This window comes from Nuphar pumila, chromosome 10, assembly GCF_984573655.1.
Source record: "Nuphar pumila chromosome 10, dmNupPumi1.hap1.1, whole genome shotgun sequence".
Taxonomy (NCBI): domain Eukaryota; kingdom Viridiplantae; phylum Streptophyta; class Magnoliopsida; order Nymphaeales; family Nymphaeaceae; genus Nuphar; species Nuphar pumila.
In genome coordinates this window covers 105,274,567-105,292,964 of record NC_143258.1, presented here as the reverse complement: position 1 = coordinate 105,292,964, position 18,398 = coordinate 105,274,567, and the positions used below count along the sequence as shown (strand labels likewise).

The 18,398-nt window shown below is 37.1% G+C and overlaps 1 protein-coding gene across 3 annotated transcripts; it reads left to right on the top strand.

The window, feature by feature from the left end:
* The first annotated feature begins 3,971 nt into the window (after nt 1-3,971).
* On the top strand, nt 3,972-18,134 carry LOC149827763 (transcription factor-like protein DPB). 3 transcript variants are annotated; one of them, XM_090019604.1, is made up of 9 exons: nt 3,972-4,398; nt 4,570-4,649; nt 5,158-5,201; nt 9,503-9,562; nt 9,669-9,815; nt 10,002-10,070; nt 10,270-10,365; nt 17,453-17,523; nt 17,629-18,134. In XM_090019604.1, exons 1-9 carry the CDS (start codon nt 4,145-4,147, stop codon nt 17,867-17,869), a joined length of 1,062 nt encoding a protein of 353 aa, XP_089875730.1. In that variant the 5' UTR covers nt 3,972-4,144; the 3' UTR covers nt 17,870-18,134. The 3 variants fall into 3 exon arrangements, with proteins under 3 accessions (XP_089875730.1, XP_089875731.1, XP_089875732.1); XM_090019605.1 differs by lacking the exons at nt 17,453-17,523; nt 17,629-18,134 and adding an exon at nt 16,119-16,242 and having other exon boundaries at nt 3,974-4,398; XM_090019606.1 differs by lacking the exons at nt 17,453-17,523; nt 17,629-18,134 and adding an exon at nt 16,128-16,237 and having other exon boundaries at nt 3,974-4,398.
* Nucleotides 18,135-18,398: the final 264 nt, after the last annotated feature.

The following is an 18,398-nucleotide window of genomic DNA, read 5'->3' as shown; positions in this document are numbered from 1 at the left end:
GGGTAAGAGTAAAATAAATATTAAATAATTTAAGTTGAATGAAAAATTTATCATTAAAAAAAATTGTGAATTGTTGACATGACATTCATAAAACTTGTGAAATCTACAACTTATACTAATGTGAATAAATATACCTTTAGTTCAGTTATCTTTTGCACCGTATCATGAATTAGAAAGCATAATTATTTTCTTAGAATGATGCAAATTTTCATGCTAGTTATATCTGTAGATGTTGCATATATTTGTACACAGGACACTAAGCACCACATATAAATATAATGCTTCTTACGCAAACAGGAGAGTCTGACCCTTCTGCTTTAATTGTTTTTAGGTAACAACTAAATCGGAGCATCGGGGTGTTGTTATGGAAATAGCCAAGAGATCTCATTTATTTCAGTATTTTATGTTTGAACTCTTATTAGTAGATTTACATTTCTGTTATGAGATATAGTTAATGACATTAATGTTTTAATTAATGAATGGTATGCTTTTTGGTACTTCTCTGTTTTACCCTGTAATGCACCCGACTTGTGTTTTCACACTTCCGCTATTTCAAAAAAAAATTTACTCTAAAATTTTTACTATAAAAAGTTGGGGCGTTACAATAACTCCCTCAAAACAGAATCAATTAGGACAAATTAAGAGGCTAAAATTAAGTCTCGGATGTGTAGAACATTTCACTATTTTTATTTTATTTTTCTGATTCGTATTCTAGGATATATAGATTTGTTTCTAAAACTTGTTAGGTTAAAAATAAGACAGTTTCACAGTAAGTTCTGCTGTTAGGGCAAAAAACTTATGTCTTATTGCAGAGGTCCTTTTGGCATCAAAACGTGATCAAATAAAATAAATAAGGGCTCCAAAATCAAGCTCTGGATTTGTAGAATACAATATTATCCTTAGTTGTATTTATTGGACACATATTTACTGAGTTATTGAATTTTTTCCAAAACATGCCAGGTCCAAAACATGAACAGTATAACCAAAATTTAAATATACAAATCCTTCATTAATCAATGTTAAGTATGACACAAAAATTAATCTAACATGCTTATTACTTAAACTAACATGATCACACTACAATACAACTATGAACCATAAATTTCATATGCTAAACTACATGAATTTGAGCACTACTCATTCATGATTCATGACAATAACACATAAGATTCGATTTAGGCATACTTCTTAACAAAATCCTAATCAAACAAATCATACAATTCAAGCACCATTCTCATACTAATATGGTTTATAATAGTGAATTTACAGCTCTAAACAACCTAACTATGCATTTTTTTTATGGATCAAAATACAAATTAAAACACACAAACCAGTTTCATTAGAACTCTCTCTTTAAAACCCATTTTTTCACAAATTACTTTGATAATGTAATTTTTCCCCAAAATATTTTTTAAAACTTATGAAAACTCAAATTTTCAATCACTCTAAGGTCCGATCCACCTTGGATCAGATCTGAAAATCGGTCCTACACATATTCCATGCGTTGGGATCAATTTATGCCTATGCGATTTGTGAACCTACCTCTTTCAGGTTTTCAAATCCCATCATGAATTCACCAACCAAGGTTCTTAAGCTTAGTTGCAACTCCAATGGCTGCTAGACCAACCTCCAGCAAGAAGAAGAAGAAGGAGAGGCTGGACAGTTTCCTTGTTCTCTCACTCTCACAATCTCTTTTTTTTCAAACTCTTTCTCAACAATGGGCTGACCCTTGCTTAGCTCTTAGATTTAAGGAGGAATGAGGGTGGGACGTCCCCCCTCATTCTTTCCTTATTTCTTTGCAAAACTCAAGGCAAGCATACTTACCTTATTACTTGTATTTTTTTTTGTTTTTTCTTGCTTTCATTTTTTTTCCTTTCTATTTTTCTTTCTAGCTTGGGGCAGAAGTAAGGATGCCCTATGTGGTCTCTTCCCAGCCCTAGCTAGCTTGACTAGCTAGAGTCTCTTGACTCTTGCCTCAATCCAAGTAAAGACTTACCAAGTTTTTTGGTAAGTTTTGACTTAGCCATTTTTTTTAATTTTTTTTCTTGATTTTGACTTGGACTTGCTTTATGGAAAGCATATCCAGCAAGGGTGTGGGGCCACCTAGGGGACATCCCACCCTCCTAACTTCTTAATTAATTAATTAATTAATAATTATTTTCTAAAAACCTTAAATTATTCTTATGGGGTTTTAAAATTTCAAATTAAGCCCAAATGCAAATCAAACCGAAAATTTGAAATTCAAATCCACATCAAATTCATCTACATTTCATTTAAATTCAAATTTGTCTTAATTTACATGAAATTATCCCATAATTAAATTCAAATTTCATTTTATCTTTTAGTTAAAATTTCAATTCACTTGAGATTTATTTCTGAGTTAGTAAACATAATAAATTTTATTTTAAATGCACATTTGGGTATCTAGAAATTCACAGTGGATATGAAACTTCATTCTTCATTTATGAAAACAATTGCCAAAAAAATTTGAGTATTATATATAAAATTTTATAAACTATACCCATGTTTATGTGACCTTCAGGTCCAGGGCTGGGTCTTAATCAGGTCTTCTTATTTATCACCATACCGTGACCCTATAGAATTTAGTTCGGGTCTGGTCCGAGTAAACGAGACCCATTTTTACCCCTAATCACTGTTTTTTTTGGTTTTCAAAATTTTATTTTAAAAACATGTTTTACATAGAGTATCTCGATTTATGGTTGACACTCTTTTTTTTTTTTTTGAAAGGCAAGCTACAGCTAGGCTATCAGACAAGCAGAGCCCCCATTGGTGGTTGACACTCAAAATTACTTAAATACCAATATAGCAATTTTGCAGGTTCAAAAAAGACAATAGAGGCAGTTGTTCATTTAAAAGAAAAAACACAAAGAATACTTAAAAATAGAGCTGTCAAATAAGGACAACAAATGCTTAAAAAATATGTTTTTGATGATGAGGAGCCCTCGCCAATAACTGGGTCACTTAATGGACCTGCCCCCTGCGAGATAAACTAGGATGGGGTTAAGCCCTTATGGAGCCCACCCATTAAAGGCATTTGTATCCCTTGTGTAAGTCAAACTTTTTTTTGACAAAGAAAGTTAGGGTTAGTCAGACCCCTACCAGTTATACAACAAATGGAAGTGAGAGTCAAACTTGGCACAAAGGGGTCAATACCTTCTCTCCAGGCCCTAATATATATTTAAAAAAACAATTGTACCATCATACAATAATCATGAATAAATATATATGTGATACTAATGAAGGTACAAAACTATTGAGGTGAAAATCATAAGCAGGAGCCATATGAACCCAATCTAACCATATAGAGATGTGTTGAAGGTAATTTGTTCGTTAAAGATCAGACCTTCTGTCTTGTTGTTTTAGTCTAAGAATACGACTCTAGTGACAAAGTTTTGGCACATTGAGAGCCGTTGATTTTCAAGCACTCGAAGAATCTACTTATATGTCATAGTTATATGATTCAAAACCTGTTTCCTACTAACCAAACAATGTAAATCGCGCTCATAAGTCTGATCTAAAAAAAATCATAATAATATAAAAGACTGACTTACACTCAATGGTTCCATACCTTCGTCAGTACTAAATATGTACCCACTAATAATTTGAGGAACTTGTTGCCAAATTTCAAATGACACTACCAACGGGGGCTCGAGCAGTTAGTTCACGTCTGCCTAACCTCAGCTTTCTCTGTCGAAAAAAAAAAGAAAAAAAAAATTCAAATCACAAATTAGCATTCAACCAAACACACCTTTCTCTCAAAATCCACGGATTTCGAGTTTCACACTTTGACTTCCCAACCCAAACACCAAAAAAAAAAAGAAGAGGAAAAAGAAAAAGACAACAAAAACCTTATTTTTATGAAGCAATTTCCAGGAAATCTGAAGGATTTATTGGTAAATTCGGCAGAATCCTCTCTCACCCCTTGCGAATTCCTCCCCAGTTTCACCAAAAGGGAAAGAGGACAGCGTGCACTAAATTTCTCTGCAAAAATATTTCTTTTCCCCTTTTCCTCCTTCAATTTCTCTCTTTTTTTACTTTAACCGGCTGTAAATTCATCCTTTCCCTCTCCTCTGGAACCCTAATTAGGGTTAGGGTTTGGGTTTTGGGCTCGGATTTTGCAGTCATGGTGAGCGGCGGATCCGGCGATCGCGCAATGATGGAGGGCGACGGTGGCGGGAACAACCCCAATTTCTCGAGGGTGGCGCGGTCGTGGGCCGGGCAGGGCCAATCGCTTTCCACCAGCGGCAGCGCCGGAGGGTCGCCCACGAGCCGGAGCGAGCCGGCCGTCGCGACGACCCCCGCCAGCGAGAGCGGCGTCGTCCGATTCAACCACCTCGACGCCCATGGCGACGATGACGGACCCCCCTCGAATCTCGGGTATAGAGACGGTTTGCGTGCTTGATTCCTCTCCTTTGCTCTTCAATTTACGATTTTTTAAGGGTTTTGACGAGAGGGGGGCTTGGTTGGATTCGTTGTGCTTGAATTGTTCGCGTTTCGTGGTCGATAAACGTGATCGTTGTCTTGATTTCGTCGTTCTTGTAATGGCAGTGGAAGGAAGAAGAAGAGGGGGACAAGGCAAGTCACGGGCGATAAGAGCGGGAGGGGGCTTCGGCAATTCAGTATGAGAGGTGAATTGGAGAGTTTTGCGCCTTTTCGGTTTTCCTCTGTTCTCCCTCCTTTTTGGTTCTCGGCATTGATGGCGTATTCGTGTTTTGGCTTTAGAGGCGTATTAGAATTGTTGCATTGTGTAGAATAGATATATTTTTCGTTTTAGTGTCTGGTATGCATAAGATATGAAGGGAACTATTGGAATTATGTAGCTTGATGAGCATATCTAGCCCAAGTTGTCTTTTTAATCCTTTCTTCTATTTTTTCTTCATTGGTATACTTACCATTACTGGTCTTTCGGTGAAGGTGTTATCAATTCTGTGAACTTCATGCGTTTTTCTATTTTTTTTGTTGTGAGAAATTGGGGGTGGATCTATGGAATTAATAGGAAAAAAATCGCAGAAACATAGTGATATTTTTTAATGTGATGATGAGACATCAATTTACTTTTTGTTCTTGCTTTATGGTTTCAGTTTTTGCATAATACTAATTAGATTTATCAGGTAACGAGTTTGTGTTAATTTTCAGTATGCGAGAAGGTGGAGAGCAAGGGTAGAACTACATACAATGAGGTAAAAGTCGCTTCCTTTGATGATTCACTTAGTATTTCTTTCTTTTCTGTTCTTGGTTCTTTATGCATGTAGTTGGAATCTTCATTTTTGTGTCCTGAGTTATATTGAACGCCTATTGCAAAATGAAACAAAAAGCCGAAGCCTGAAGGTATTGTTGACGATAAACTGATTCCTTTCCTGATATGTGCATAACCATGATCCAGCAGTGGGAAGGGGTGGGTTTGGAGGAGGGGTCACATAAATAAAAAATATTCAAATGATGTTGGATCATGTGAACTGTGAAGAACAGAAGGATCTGAACAACTGAACGAGGTTAGGAAACCACTTATGGAAGCGTAAAATTGTCTGGGATTGATTGCTGCCAAACAAATACTAATAGATCATTAACAAGTTCTCATGTTACAGATGTGTGCTCAGACTACAAACCAGCTAACAACAGTTATTGATCCAATGAAATCCATCACATGGCATCATCTTATTAGCTCACCTATGGTCATGGTTATGGGCAAGCAAACTTCTTCACTTTTGCTGACCCTAAACATTTCTCACTAAGAACGATATGATATTGCTTCAAATAAAAGGTTATTGACTGATAACCAGATCTACCTAGGGACTCTTTTATGTCGTGACTAGTATGCCCTCAACCTAGAATAGGCAACACTTCCTTCTGTGGATCCAGTCAAACTGAAGTAAATGCATAACTTCTTGTCCAATTATTCTCCTATAAAGTGCATATTCAGTGTCTTTTTAATCTCCAGAAGTTCCTAACAAGTGGCTTACAGGCAGTTGGGTTTGGAGCAGTTAAAAGAAACTGCAGAAAATGCAAGCTAAGTGGGTCATTACTGGCTCATAAATCATGCTAAAAGTTGATTTCATTATATCTAAATTTATTATGAATTACTTCAGGAGCCTTAGCCATTTCAAAGACCCTATTCCCATATTTCAGCAGGTGTTCTTTCTCAAGATTTAGGGTGTACTATGATGTGACAAATAGGCTCGTCTAAGTCCGTCTGGATTACGTTCAGGATAATCTTTGTCCTATGGTTGGTGCTGAAATCCACCAAAGTGCACCCCACTAAACAAAAAAATTCTCATGCAAGTTCCCTGATGAGAGCTTTTAGTGCTCTAAGAATAAGTTAAGTACAGGGAAAATCAAGGTAACCTGATATGATAGAGATAGATGGTATCCCTTTCAAGAGTCGTTTATTTTTATGGAGATCCTCTGAATCAGTGGTTCTCAATATGATGTGTAGGGGTGTAACTGGGTCGGTTCGAGTCAGGTTCAGGCTGGGTCTTATCAGACCTGATTCCAAATTGGGTCTAAAAGTAAGACCCAAACCCGACCTAATCTAATTTGGGTTCCTGTATGGTTAGGAATTATTGACCCATATGGGTTAACGGGTTCGGGTATGTATCAGGTCTGGTATAATTGGGCTGGGTCTTTAATAGACCCATTTTGATTTGGGTCAGCATCGGTTCTGGGTATGGCTGAAAAAAGTTGACCCATATGGGTTAACGGGTTCGGATATGATCGGTTCAGGTCTTAACGAGTTCGTGTTTCAGCTCAGATCTTGATATGATTGGTATTCTAACTCTAATTACCCGCCAATAAAAAGGTATGTAAATTAATGGAATCAACCATTTGTTAAGAAGATTAATTGCTAACAAATGAGAAGTTTATTAATTATTCTAAATAATGCCAAAATTTAAATATAAATAGAATATTTCCATACCAACCAATCATTTCAAGTCGAAATAAAAAGACATCAACGATATATCATTTCGGGTCGGTTCACATATAAAACAGGTTTTACTACATAATTGGTTCGGATTCAGGTCAGTTTAGGTACGAATCAGGACCGGATTCGGGTTGGTTCAAGAATAAAATGGGTTCGGATACATGATCGGGGTCGGGTTTTAGTCTGTTCAGTTTTACAATATGAGGAACCATTTGGGTCGGGTATAAAAAATGGGTCAGGTCCAAACGAGTTTGGGTCGAGTATAAAAAATGGGTCAGGTCCAAACGAGTTTGGGTCTTCATTTGCAATACCCCAGACTCCACCTAGATTCATTACAGATCTATATTTTTGGACCTGACCCAAACCCATGAGTCCACTAAAATCCGGTCAGTCGGGTATAATCGGTTGGGAACATTAGGTTGGTTCAGGTATACCCGACCCAGTTACACCCCTAATGATGTGAAAGGTTATCAATCTCATGCCCGAGATACTTCAATACATTCTTTACAGTTCAGTTTGCCTTTAGTGACCACTACACTTGGTAAGCTTGATGTTTGGATTTTGAGCCTTTCTAAAAGAATTGCTAATAAAATAAATTTATAATTTGTTATAGAATGGATGGAACCCACAGACCAGAGATAAAGGTGATAGAATGTCCTACTGTCAGATACCCTTGGAGTCTCTTAATCATTTGGCAGGGGTGTACATAACTGATCACGTTCATAAGTCTTGAATGACACATATGTCAATAGGCCCAATACCATTATCAAACTTCAGCATTTCATTCATCCCAGGGGGTCAACTGGCCACGGCATGGTTATTGAAGTGTGTTAGCATGATGCTTGTAGTGTCCAAATATGTGTTTTAAAATTGAAGTGCATCGTATGTTGAGTTATCTTAGGACAAGAATCTCGTACTAGCAAGAATTTTAGATAGATGATTGATCTAGTAAATAGTCAAACATGGAGAAATAAAAGCATTTATAACCAATATTACTTTAACAATTTAGCGTAACATTTCCTTCACATTTGTGTCAAAAATTTGTCATGATTTCTCTTATATGATAATAATTTGAATGAGATATTGATATCATTTTACAGCATAACAAGACTTTGAAATCTATTGATATTTTGTAAGGGAGAAGATTGAAAATTAAGAAATCGAGCATTGGCAATGAAGTATTGCACATCAATGTGTAGATATTTTTACTAAGCAACTCTAATTGAAAACTAGTAGTTTATCAATCAAGCTGGTGGTGATGTCATCATATCTCTAGTTGTTCGGGGGAGGAAATTTTAGTAATGATGATAATATGTCATACTTGTAACTCCCTATTCTTATACACATACATATATTATATATATTTCTTAATTGTTACGTACAATTCTTGTAAAAACCATGAATTGTATCCCTGGGACATTGTGCTTTGCAAGTTTGAGATGGAACAAGAGGAGAAAGGCTCTACTTGTCTAAAATTCGAATATTGCAGTTATTAAACTCCTTCTAGTAATGATTATTACTACCCTATGTCACAGGGATTCGGCTAGCAGGGTGCCGCACCCGCGTCGACGCGACGCGACGCGGGTGCGGCACCGGGTGTGATCAACCCGACCCTAGGTGCGGTCAATGCACCCAGGGTCATTTTGGTCCAATTTTTGGACTTAAAAAAAATTTGCCAAGAATTTTTTTTTGCCCTATATGTCACAGGGATTCTGTGCCCCACCCGCACCCGATGCGGCCAACCTGACCTTGGGTGCAGTCAACGCACCTAGGGCCATTTATGTCCAACTTTTGGACTTTATATATATATATATATATATATATATATATATATATATATATATATATATATATATATATATATATATTTTTGCCGCACCCCCGCACCCAGGTTTTTTTGAAAGTGCCGCACCCCCGCACCCGCACCCATGTGACATAGTTACTAGTTACTACCATGTTCTCTATTTAGGATTGTGATATGCAACCTATATTCCAATTTCCAAATTACATAGTGCACCTTTCCTCCATATCTAGTTTTACATTGAAGTCTCAATGGGAGAAAATTTGTGCTTAAGTTTAAAACTAATAGCTCATAGACTCACACACTTAGAGACATAGACACCCATGCTTTATTGAATGCATGGTCATTTATGTGGTGGATCTGGAAACTGCACCTATATTACTTGTATCTTGCCATTCTGGTTGAGCTGATTTTGCTGGACGAATACCATAATTAGGATATGGCTAGGTATTGCAAAATGTGCTGTTATTTATTTATTTTCCATTTTGGTTTGTCTATTTTTGCTTCTGGGATATTAGATTAAAGCTAGATTGAAGAAGATGACCTTTCTTAAGAGCTCCCAGTGATTGCAAAGACAGTAAGTACGTTGCATGTTCCTTGATGTGGTATGCTGTTTAATTACCACGAAAAAATTAAAATAACTATGAGCTGATGATTCTGTGCCTCACCAATGTAACATCGTGAAATTTTAACATCTATCCTATTATTCTCTTTTTTTATTTGCAAGCATTGACCTGGACTGACAGTTCGACTATTTGCAGGTTGCAGATGAACTTGTGGCAGAATTTGCAAATCCTAGGAGCATTGCATCTCCTGACCAGGTGTGCTTGTCAACCATATCAACTAAATATTTATCTCTGTGGTTCTTTATCTGATTTTATTGCATACTAAGTTTTTACTGAATTTTCTGGATTTCTGGATTGCCAGCAACAATTTGATGAAAAAAATATACGTCGGAGGGTCTATGATGCTCTAAATGTTCTTATGGCAATGGATATTATATCAAAAGATAAGAAAGAAATACAGTGGAAAGGGTTGCCTCACACTAGCTTGAATGATATTGAAGAGCTGAAGGTTTGAACCTTGACTTTATTATGTATTATTTTCTGGAAAATTAAGAGAATTTTAATGATTTTCCTAAGTTTTAAATGTGATATTTTGTGTCTGAGAACTGTATTATAGTAAAACTACCTGTGTTGGTGTGTGAAGCTATCATCCTCAATACTTCATCTTGGTTATTGTAACATGAAATTATGGCAGGCCGAGCGCATTGCGTTGAGAAGCCGGATTGAAAAGAAAGCTGCCTACTTGCAAGAACTCGAGGAACAAGTATGACAAGAATATCCGTCATACCTTCTTTTCCCAATTTATGCTTGAAATTGTTATGGATGTGATCATTGTTTATATTGATAGGTTTTAGTCTTTGTGGATCATGTTAATACATTGTCTTGTGGTTCATTGATTTGCTAGTCTGTTTGCTTCCTTGGACAAGAAATTTCTGATTTATTCAAGATCATATTCCTTGTAGATGGTTGGTCTTCGAAATCTTGTTCAGAGGAATGAACAGATGTATGGTCCAGACAACAATACGTCAGGAGTGTCTTTACCATTTATCCTAGTTCAGGTACATATACATCTTGTACTTTGTTTATTGTTGTCATTGATTTTATGTTTTGTGATGTTTTGTTAATTGAGAATTTCTGGAAAGAATATTGGCTCTTAAAAAAGTTACTTGGGAAAGCAATTGGCATGAACAGCTTTTTCTGTTTCACCATACCATCTGATTGGCAGCTGGGAAAATTTGCCTTTTTCTTTTTCACTTTATGTACTGGAATTCCAATAGAACAAGTTTGTATCATTCATGCTGTGTATAAAAAACAAGAATTTGAAATATTAGACCAGCGAAGGGAAACATCCAAGAGCCCCCTTTTATAAATTGTCGACAGGTGTAGAAGAAATACCAAAAAGTAATGGGAAAAAAAGGGACTTCAGTGGCAAGAGAATTAGAAGAAAAAGAGTTGATCTGTGCAATGCTATGTCACATAGGTGCGGGTGCAGCAATGCGGCACTTTAAAAAAACTTGGGTGCGGGAGGGTATATGATGCAGCGAGAACCGTAGTTTCGACATCGATGAGGATCAACGTGAGGGCTGTCAGTACGATGAAGGGTCAGGGTTGTTCTGTTAACGGTCTGTCGCGGGCTGCCACTTGTAATGTGCAGCGATGCAATACACAGAATTCCAATGGCCACGTTGAATCAGCACACACTCAGTTCAATAGAACCAAGCAACAATAAATTAACGAACTGAAGGAATTAAGAATATTCACCGACTGATAATACTAAGAACCATCAAACAATGACTAATGGAAAAGTAACAGGGAACATCCAAAATGACAGAAAGAATGCAAAGCCACCAGCAATGACTGTGCGGCTGAAGACATTTATGAAAAGAAGGCTATTTATTTAATTGACTGACGCAAATCACAATGAATCAAAGTAAATAATAAACAAACAATTAACTGATGGGCTAGATGCCAGGAACAAAGGGACAGTCGTGCAGAAAAAGAAACAAAAAGTAAAGGCTGCTGCAATCCCAACTGACAGATCATTAAAGCAATAAAAAAAAAGGCTGACAGGAAAGTAATAAAGAAAACATAAAGGAATGACAAAGGCTGCTGAAAAGAAAGAAAAGCTACAGGGAACCAACAAAAAGAAAAGAGAGGCTGCGTTCATTCCAATCTGTCCATTTTCCACGAAACCCTAGACAGGGTATTAATAATGCCTGGCTGGATCTGGGTCTCGGGTTCAATCCTTGGACTCGATCCAAACGCTGATTGCTACTGGATCTGGGGCGTCTGACTCGTGCTCGCCCGAGGTAGGTACGAAAAGGACATCTCCGTGCCTCGGTTTAGAGAACTGGATCAGATCCACCACTTGGATCCGATCCACCACTTGGATCCGATCCACCACTTGGATCCGATCATCGATTCCATTTGTGCAAATCCAGTCCACCTCTTGGGCCATTTTGTAGGGACCGGACCCGAGTCTGCTCTGCATCAGTGTATATATATATATATATATATATATATATATATATATATATATATATATAACAGTTAACATTAACACTAATGAAATAAAAAAATAATTTTCATAATATCATCAAATTAATTCATCATGCATGTAATAAATCAAATTAACAATCTACAATTCATAAAAACCAACACCACAATTAAATCAACCTAAATATATTATAAAAACAATCAATTAAGTAAAGCAAAAAAGAAGTAAATTATACATTATACTAATAAAAGAAGCAAACAATGCATAATTATTACATACCAAAAGTATATCCTACACAATGTATATGACGATGAGGTAATGAATCATAATAATTTTCTCCTTCATCATCAAATGCATCATAAGAAGGAAGACTAGGCTCAGATAAGTTCATGTTTGTAATGTTGAGATCATGCTCTCCCTCTAAGTCAAACTCTTCTGGGTTTACATCCCAAAATTTGGATGATCATTTTCTGCATTATAAACCCAATTTGAAAATATTAAATACAAGTATATTTAAATGAAGAAACTAAGAAATAGTCAAATAACTAAAACAACAATTGGTACCTGTATTCATCATTGGTTCGCAAAAGTAGTCGAAGATTAGAATGAACATATACTAAATCCTCTGCACGCTTGCTGGTGAGTTTGTTTATCTTGTTGTGGATTTGAGAATATGTGCTTCAATTTTTCACAGCAGGATAAACTAGAAGGCTGCGATAGCAATTTCAATGCAAGACGTTGGAGAAGAGGTGTTTTTGATCCAAATGTTGACCAACATGTGATAAGATCTATATTCTCCTCCTCTCTCGTTATTAATTTTTGTCCATATAATCTCGAAGATGAAAAATTTTCAAACTCTTGTGTGACTTGATTTAGAATATGTGTTTATCGATAAAGTCTTGTCATACACATATTTCTATAGCTCTGGGTCTAAATTTGGAGGGACACGACTAACACCACCTTCCTACCACTTCTTTGCATAATATTTGGGATTGAGAGAACATGCCATGTAATGCAAATGAGCGTTGTTCTTTATCTCATCTTCTGAATAAAATTGAATGGATATGATTAAAAAATTCTGAATTATTCAATGCAAGATTTTTTCTGATGCTTGAAAACTATAACTTGTATTTTTTCAATCATATTATCCCACATTTTATAAACGAGCTTATCCTTATCAACTTCTCTCAACATTTCCCTAATAGATCGTGTAACTGAAGGAAGTATACGACTCTATCCTAAAACTCATCATCAACAATGAATTTCTTAATTTCTTGAGTCTTTACAACATCATCAGTACGATAGAATGCTCAATTTGCATCAGTCACCATGTTAACCAAAGCAGTTTCACTTCCTTAATTCTTTTCACCATTACAATGATGGACGCAAAACGTGTTTCAACAACCTTCAACGATTTCATATCAGAATGAGTATTAAATATAACATTAACATGATGGTGGTTGACAACAAAATTTCTAATGCTTTTAACTTTTTTTTTAATTCTTCAATCTATGAACATAGAGCATGTATTGATGAATTTTCTTCTTCTTTGGGGTTACAAATGCTCTTAAGGGACAGATTCAAGTTGTGTGCTACAGAGGGAGTCCAAAAAATATAAAGATACTCACTTTCCAAACTTAATGTTGCACTTTTACAAACTAAAGCATTGTCTGTGATGATTTGCACTACTTTCTGATCACCCACTTCTTTTATTACTTCTATAAACAACTCTTTCAAATACTCAACATTTTTATATTGCTCAAATACATCAACTGCTTTCAAGAACACTGGGCCACTAAGCGAAAAAGCAATAAAATTAATCAGTGGACGCCTTTAAATATCTGTCTACCCATCAGAAACAATAGAAACTCTATTTTGTTTTCATGAATATTTCTTAATCTCTTTCAATCTCTTAACATTTGTCCTCTCTTCTACAAAAATTGTCGTTCAAAGTTTTTTCGAGCTTAGAGGTACATAGCCACTCAATTTACAATTTTCCAGTGAAGTAATTAAATCTTCCCAATAAGGATTTCTAGTTGCATTAAATGAAAGTTAACTAGAATAAAAATACCTCCCTACTTTTTTATCGATCTCCTCATTTCCATATGTATTGAATGATGCTTATATCGTTTCTCTTTCTCTACCTCCTACATCTACTTTTCTTTTTTTTTAGCATCTTCTTAGTGACTTAAAAAGGGTACACTAATTGCACAAGAATCACTCATTGTCTTCCTCTTCTCATATTCATCCTGTATTTTTTTGTATTGTCTTCGCATTGCCTCATTAACTTTTTTGCATCTGGAAATGCCATGTTCTGATATCTTCAACAAATGAGACTTAATTCTTCTGTAAGACCCAACAAAATCTCTCTCACAAAGCTTGCATCGAAATCTCTTGTTTTCACCACCTCCAGTTTTTGTAAGCTTATCCACATGTGCCCATAGTGGCCCTCATCATTACATGTTACAGCTAACGAAATTGAATCAACACTCCCACTTCCACTACCACCAGCACTAGCAGCAAAACTTACATGCGGGGACGAGGATGACATGAGTCATTTCTCTTTATCCGTCATTTTTGTCCTGAAAACAAAAAAATATTATATTAAAATCAATTATGCACATAATTAAGATTGATAATTCATACTTCATATGAGTCATTGAGTTCTCTAATCTAAGTAAAAAGCGAAAGGTTGAAATCCAAGAATGAAAAGCGAAAGGAAAAAGTGGTGTCTGAAATCAACACACTGGTTGGTTTAGGTAGCCGTCCAAAGAGTTGGAAGGTCAAGTGGAAGAATCCTGATGGATTTTCCAAAGAGGTAGACATCAACTGCAAGGATGTTTACCAGATGGTGGAATCGATAATGACGAATCTCTTCTCGTTTGTCGATGAGGCTTTAGGCCTCAGAGATCGTAAGAATGTGATATCCTTCCCACTAGAAAATGTTGAAACCGATACAAAGCATGGGAACTATGCTTCGAAGTACTTCCTTAGAGATTTGGTCATCGATCAGGATAAAGCCAATTCAGAGTTTCAGATTGAAGTGCTAAGGAAATACTTGTTTTGGCTGTTAAAGTTGGATCCAAAAGAACTAGAGAAGCATTGCATACATCAATGGATTGAAACAAACAAGACCAACATGGTGAATGTAACAAAAGATTTTGAAGCCAAATTCTTGTTGTATGACAAGAAAATGGATGCAGTTTTGAAGGCTTTGAACATAGACATTTGGCAAGATCAAGCTGGAGCTTGTTAATGCTTCTAACCTAAATATCAAAAGACAGGTAGACGTCCTTAATGAGCAACTTAGAGTCTACAGGCAGGAACAGGACAATCTGTTGAAGACTATTGCAGATAAAATGATCTGATCACAGAGCTTCAACAGAAAGAGAACAATGACGTTGAACATTTGAAGATCTATGTCCACTCCCTTGAAGAAAGGCTGACTGTTGTACAGATAGAGGGGACACCCGATGAATACCTTGACATGTTGGAAGCTAAGGAGTCTGATGAAGAATCAGATCACTACTACTCTGAAACAAAGTCAGAAGAGCGAGAGAGGGAGGGGGGGGGGGGGGTTAGCCGACAAGAGCGAGAGAAAGAGGTACAGAGAGAGAGAGAGACCTCACCGTGCCGGAATCTCCACGCCGGAGTCACCGCGCCACTGGGTTGGAGATGGAGAAGAGGAGGCGTCGGGAGGGGGGGGGGGCAAAATTTTTTTGCCCTAATCCCCCTCTCAGCCCATTTCATCGGGATTTTTTTTAAGTCCAAAATTGGATACTTAAGACCTTGGGTGCGTTGACCGCACCCGGTGTTGGTTTGACCGCACCGGGTGCCGCACCCGCATCGCGTCGACGCGGGTGCGGCACCCGGCTGGCCGAATCCCCGTGACATAGGTATGCTATGTCACAGGGACTCGGCAAACCGGGTGCCGCACCCGCATCGATGCTACGCGACGCAGGTGCGGCACCCGATGCGATCAACCCGACCCTGGGTGCGTTGACCGCACCCAGGGTCATTTGTGTCCAATTTTTTATTAAAAAAGCTAGGGAGAGCCCCCGGACCACCCTTTCTACAAGGGCAAAAACTCTAAATCAAGCTCCACAACTCATCAGCTCGACCCCTCCCCTGCACAAATATATATATATATATATATATATATATATATATATATATATATATATATATATAATTTTTTTTGCCGCACCCCCGCACCCAAGTTTTTTGAAAGTGCCGCACCCGCACCCATGTGACATAGGTGCAATGTGATTTGGGGGTTTGCTTTTTCATGTGTGTGTGTGTGGATGATGACAGCTGCTGCAGATGACTTCAAGCAGCAGAAAGTAAGGAGAAGGATACTCAACTGGAATGATGAGATTCGATTATGACAAGTACATAATGGGCAGACAAGGATTCAAGTTTAATAGAGATGAAAAAGGGATATTCTTAATCAACACAAGGCAAGAATGCAGTATGCAAGGATATACAGATGGGACCTTCACAAGGCACCTTCCTAAGGCATAAATAATAAATACAACAAAAGAATGGATAAAAGGTGGATAACATTTCAAGCATGTAATATCTATTCAAGGTACAGTTCTATTGGAACCATAATCTATGGTTAAAATCAGGTTCGAGCTTTTGAGGGAAGGTTGTACACTTTGGGAGACACTCAAAGGTGATATGGTTGCTGAGGCCTCAATGACTAGAGCATTTTGTTTGACGATTGTCCATAGTCGAAGAGCAAAACTTTTGCCAATAAATCTCCATGTGTTTGAACAATTTAGTGAAAGTATGAGTGTCACGATACATTCTGTGAATGGTTATTGGTTGGTATTTCTAGTACCTCATCAATTACTCATGCGAGTTCTAATTGCTTGAATTGGTGAAAGTCCTTGAGTGACAGAACCTGACTGAGTGGAATAGTGGTCGATAGTCCTTACTAATTTGAAAAAAATGAAATGGTGAGTTTTTGGTTGAAACTTGTTACATTTACATGGAAACTAATGGTTGGTCCTTTTCTGAAGAAATCATTATGTTGACATGCCTAAGGAAAACTCTAAATCTTTATCTTCCTATGAAAGTGACACTGAACCATTTCAATCTGCCGAGATTCATGTATGGCAAGTAGGTATACGGCATGCAGTGGGGAGGTGAAAGTGACTAGGTATGCCAATTAGATTTGCAATTCCCACTTAGATATTTAGGTTTAGTATGTTTTCTTGAATTGTGATGTGTCAATGTAATGTATTTCCTTTCTATTCCGTATGACAGGCGTGACTTTTAATTTGGTATTCTCTCCCTTTTCCAATGTTGTCTGTGTAGGTTCCAGATCTCTCATCTGTGTGTGGCTTTATCAGAATGCTTTGTTTATTGGTCTTAGATGTATCTTTTAGATGTCTGCTCATATTTGCTCGTATTTGATTTCATTATCTAACCATGGGCATTGTTCTCTTGCCATATCTGCTTTTCTATTTATTTCCCCTTTTTTCGTGAAATTACTCTTTTCCCCAACTCATTGAAGTTGAGGCATGGTTGTTCTGGTGGGAGAGAACTGTTGAAACATTATATATGCACTGGAATGTCAATGATTATTGTGAATAACATTCTTTTTCCCCCCTTTTCATTGGTTTGATGACATGCAAAAGACACGTCCACATGCAACTGTTGAGGTGGAAATATCTGAAGATATGCAGCTGGTTCATTTTGATTTCAACAGGCAAGTCATGTTCTATTATGCTACATAAGTTCGTACTGCATATTTTCCATGGTATTTTATTGATCTCTGTGTTTGGGCACGTAAACTGCCTCGTCCTGCTTGCAGCACCCCATTTGAATTGCATGATGATGCTTATGTTCTAAGAGCTATGGGGCTCTGTGGTGCGCAACATAGCGATAGAGTTCACGATATTCCAGCTGCAAATGGTGGAGAAAGCTCCAGTATGTTTGGTACGTACCAAAGCCCCTTGCCTCATCCCTCAAGATCAAATGCAGCAGGGAGGCTTTCTTCATCACCAGTTCCAGGTATTCTTAAAGGGCGTCTCAAGCATGATCATAATGTATAATTGTGTATGAAGCACAATGTATAATTATGTTAGGCATTAAGCATATGTATTGGCTGTTTGCCCTTCTGTATAGTGTAAATTATAATCCAGCTGATAATTGGGTGGCTGAAAGATGGGTAGCAGGCTGGGTTTTTTCGATTCCCTCTGGGTCTTGGGCTGGCATTGTCATGTTTTAATTTGATAATGCAATTGAGGTTCTTTTGTTCTTACTCTAGTGCAAGTGCATTGTTATGGATCGACCTGGATCCATTACCCCTTCTTTTTCAGTTCGAAATGTTCAGATTCATTTTAGTTGGGTTTTGGATTTGTTGCTTTAGTTTGGGTTGTTTGAGATCAGATCTATCTTGGACCGATCCTTATTTGCTTTAGTATTTTCTTTGGTTTGTATTGAATTGACACTTGACCTTATTTAAGCGGGACTTAGCCCCAGAATTAAGGTATCTTGGACGTTTTTTGGGAACTCCCTTTTCTGAAAGCATGTTTTCTTCTTTCTTCTCTTTTCACATTTTTTGAGAACACAATCATCGGG

Coding starts and splice junctions, on each gene's coding strand:
- LOC149827763 (XM_090019604.1), top strand. CDS start 4,145: ATGGTGAGCGGCGGATCCGGCGATCGCGCAATGATGGAGGGCGACGGT. Junction 5,202..9,502: donor GTAGAACTACATACAATGAG/GTAAAAGTCGCT, acceptor GACTATTTGCAG/GTTGCAGATGAACTTGTGGC. Junction 10,366..17,452: donor TACCATTTATCCTAGTTCAG/GTACATATACAT, acceptor GACATGCAAAAG/ACACGTCCACATGCAACTGT.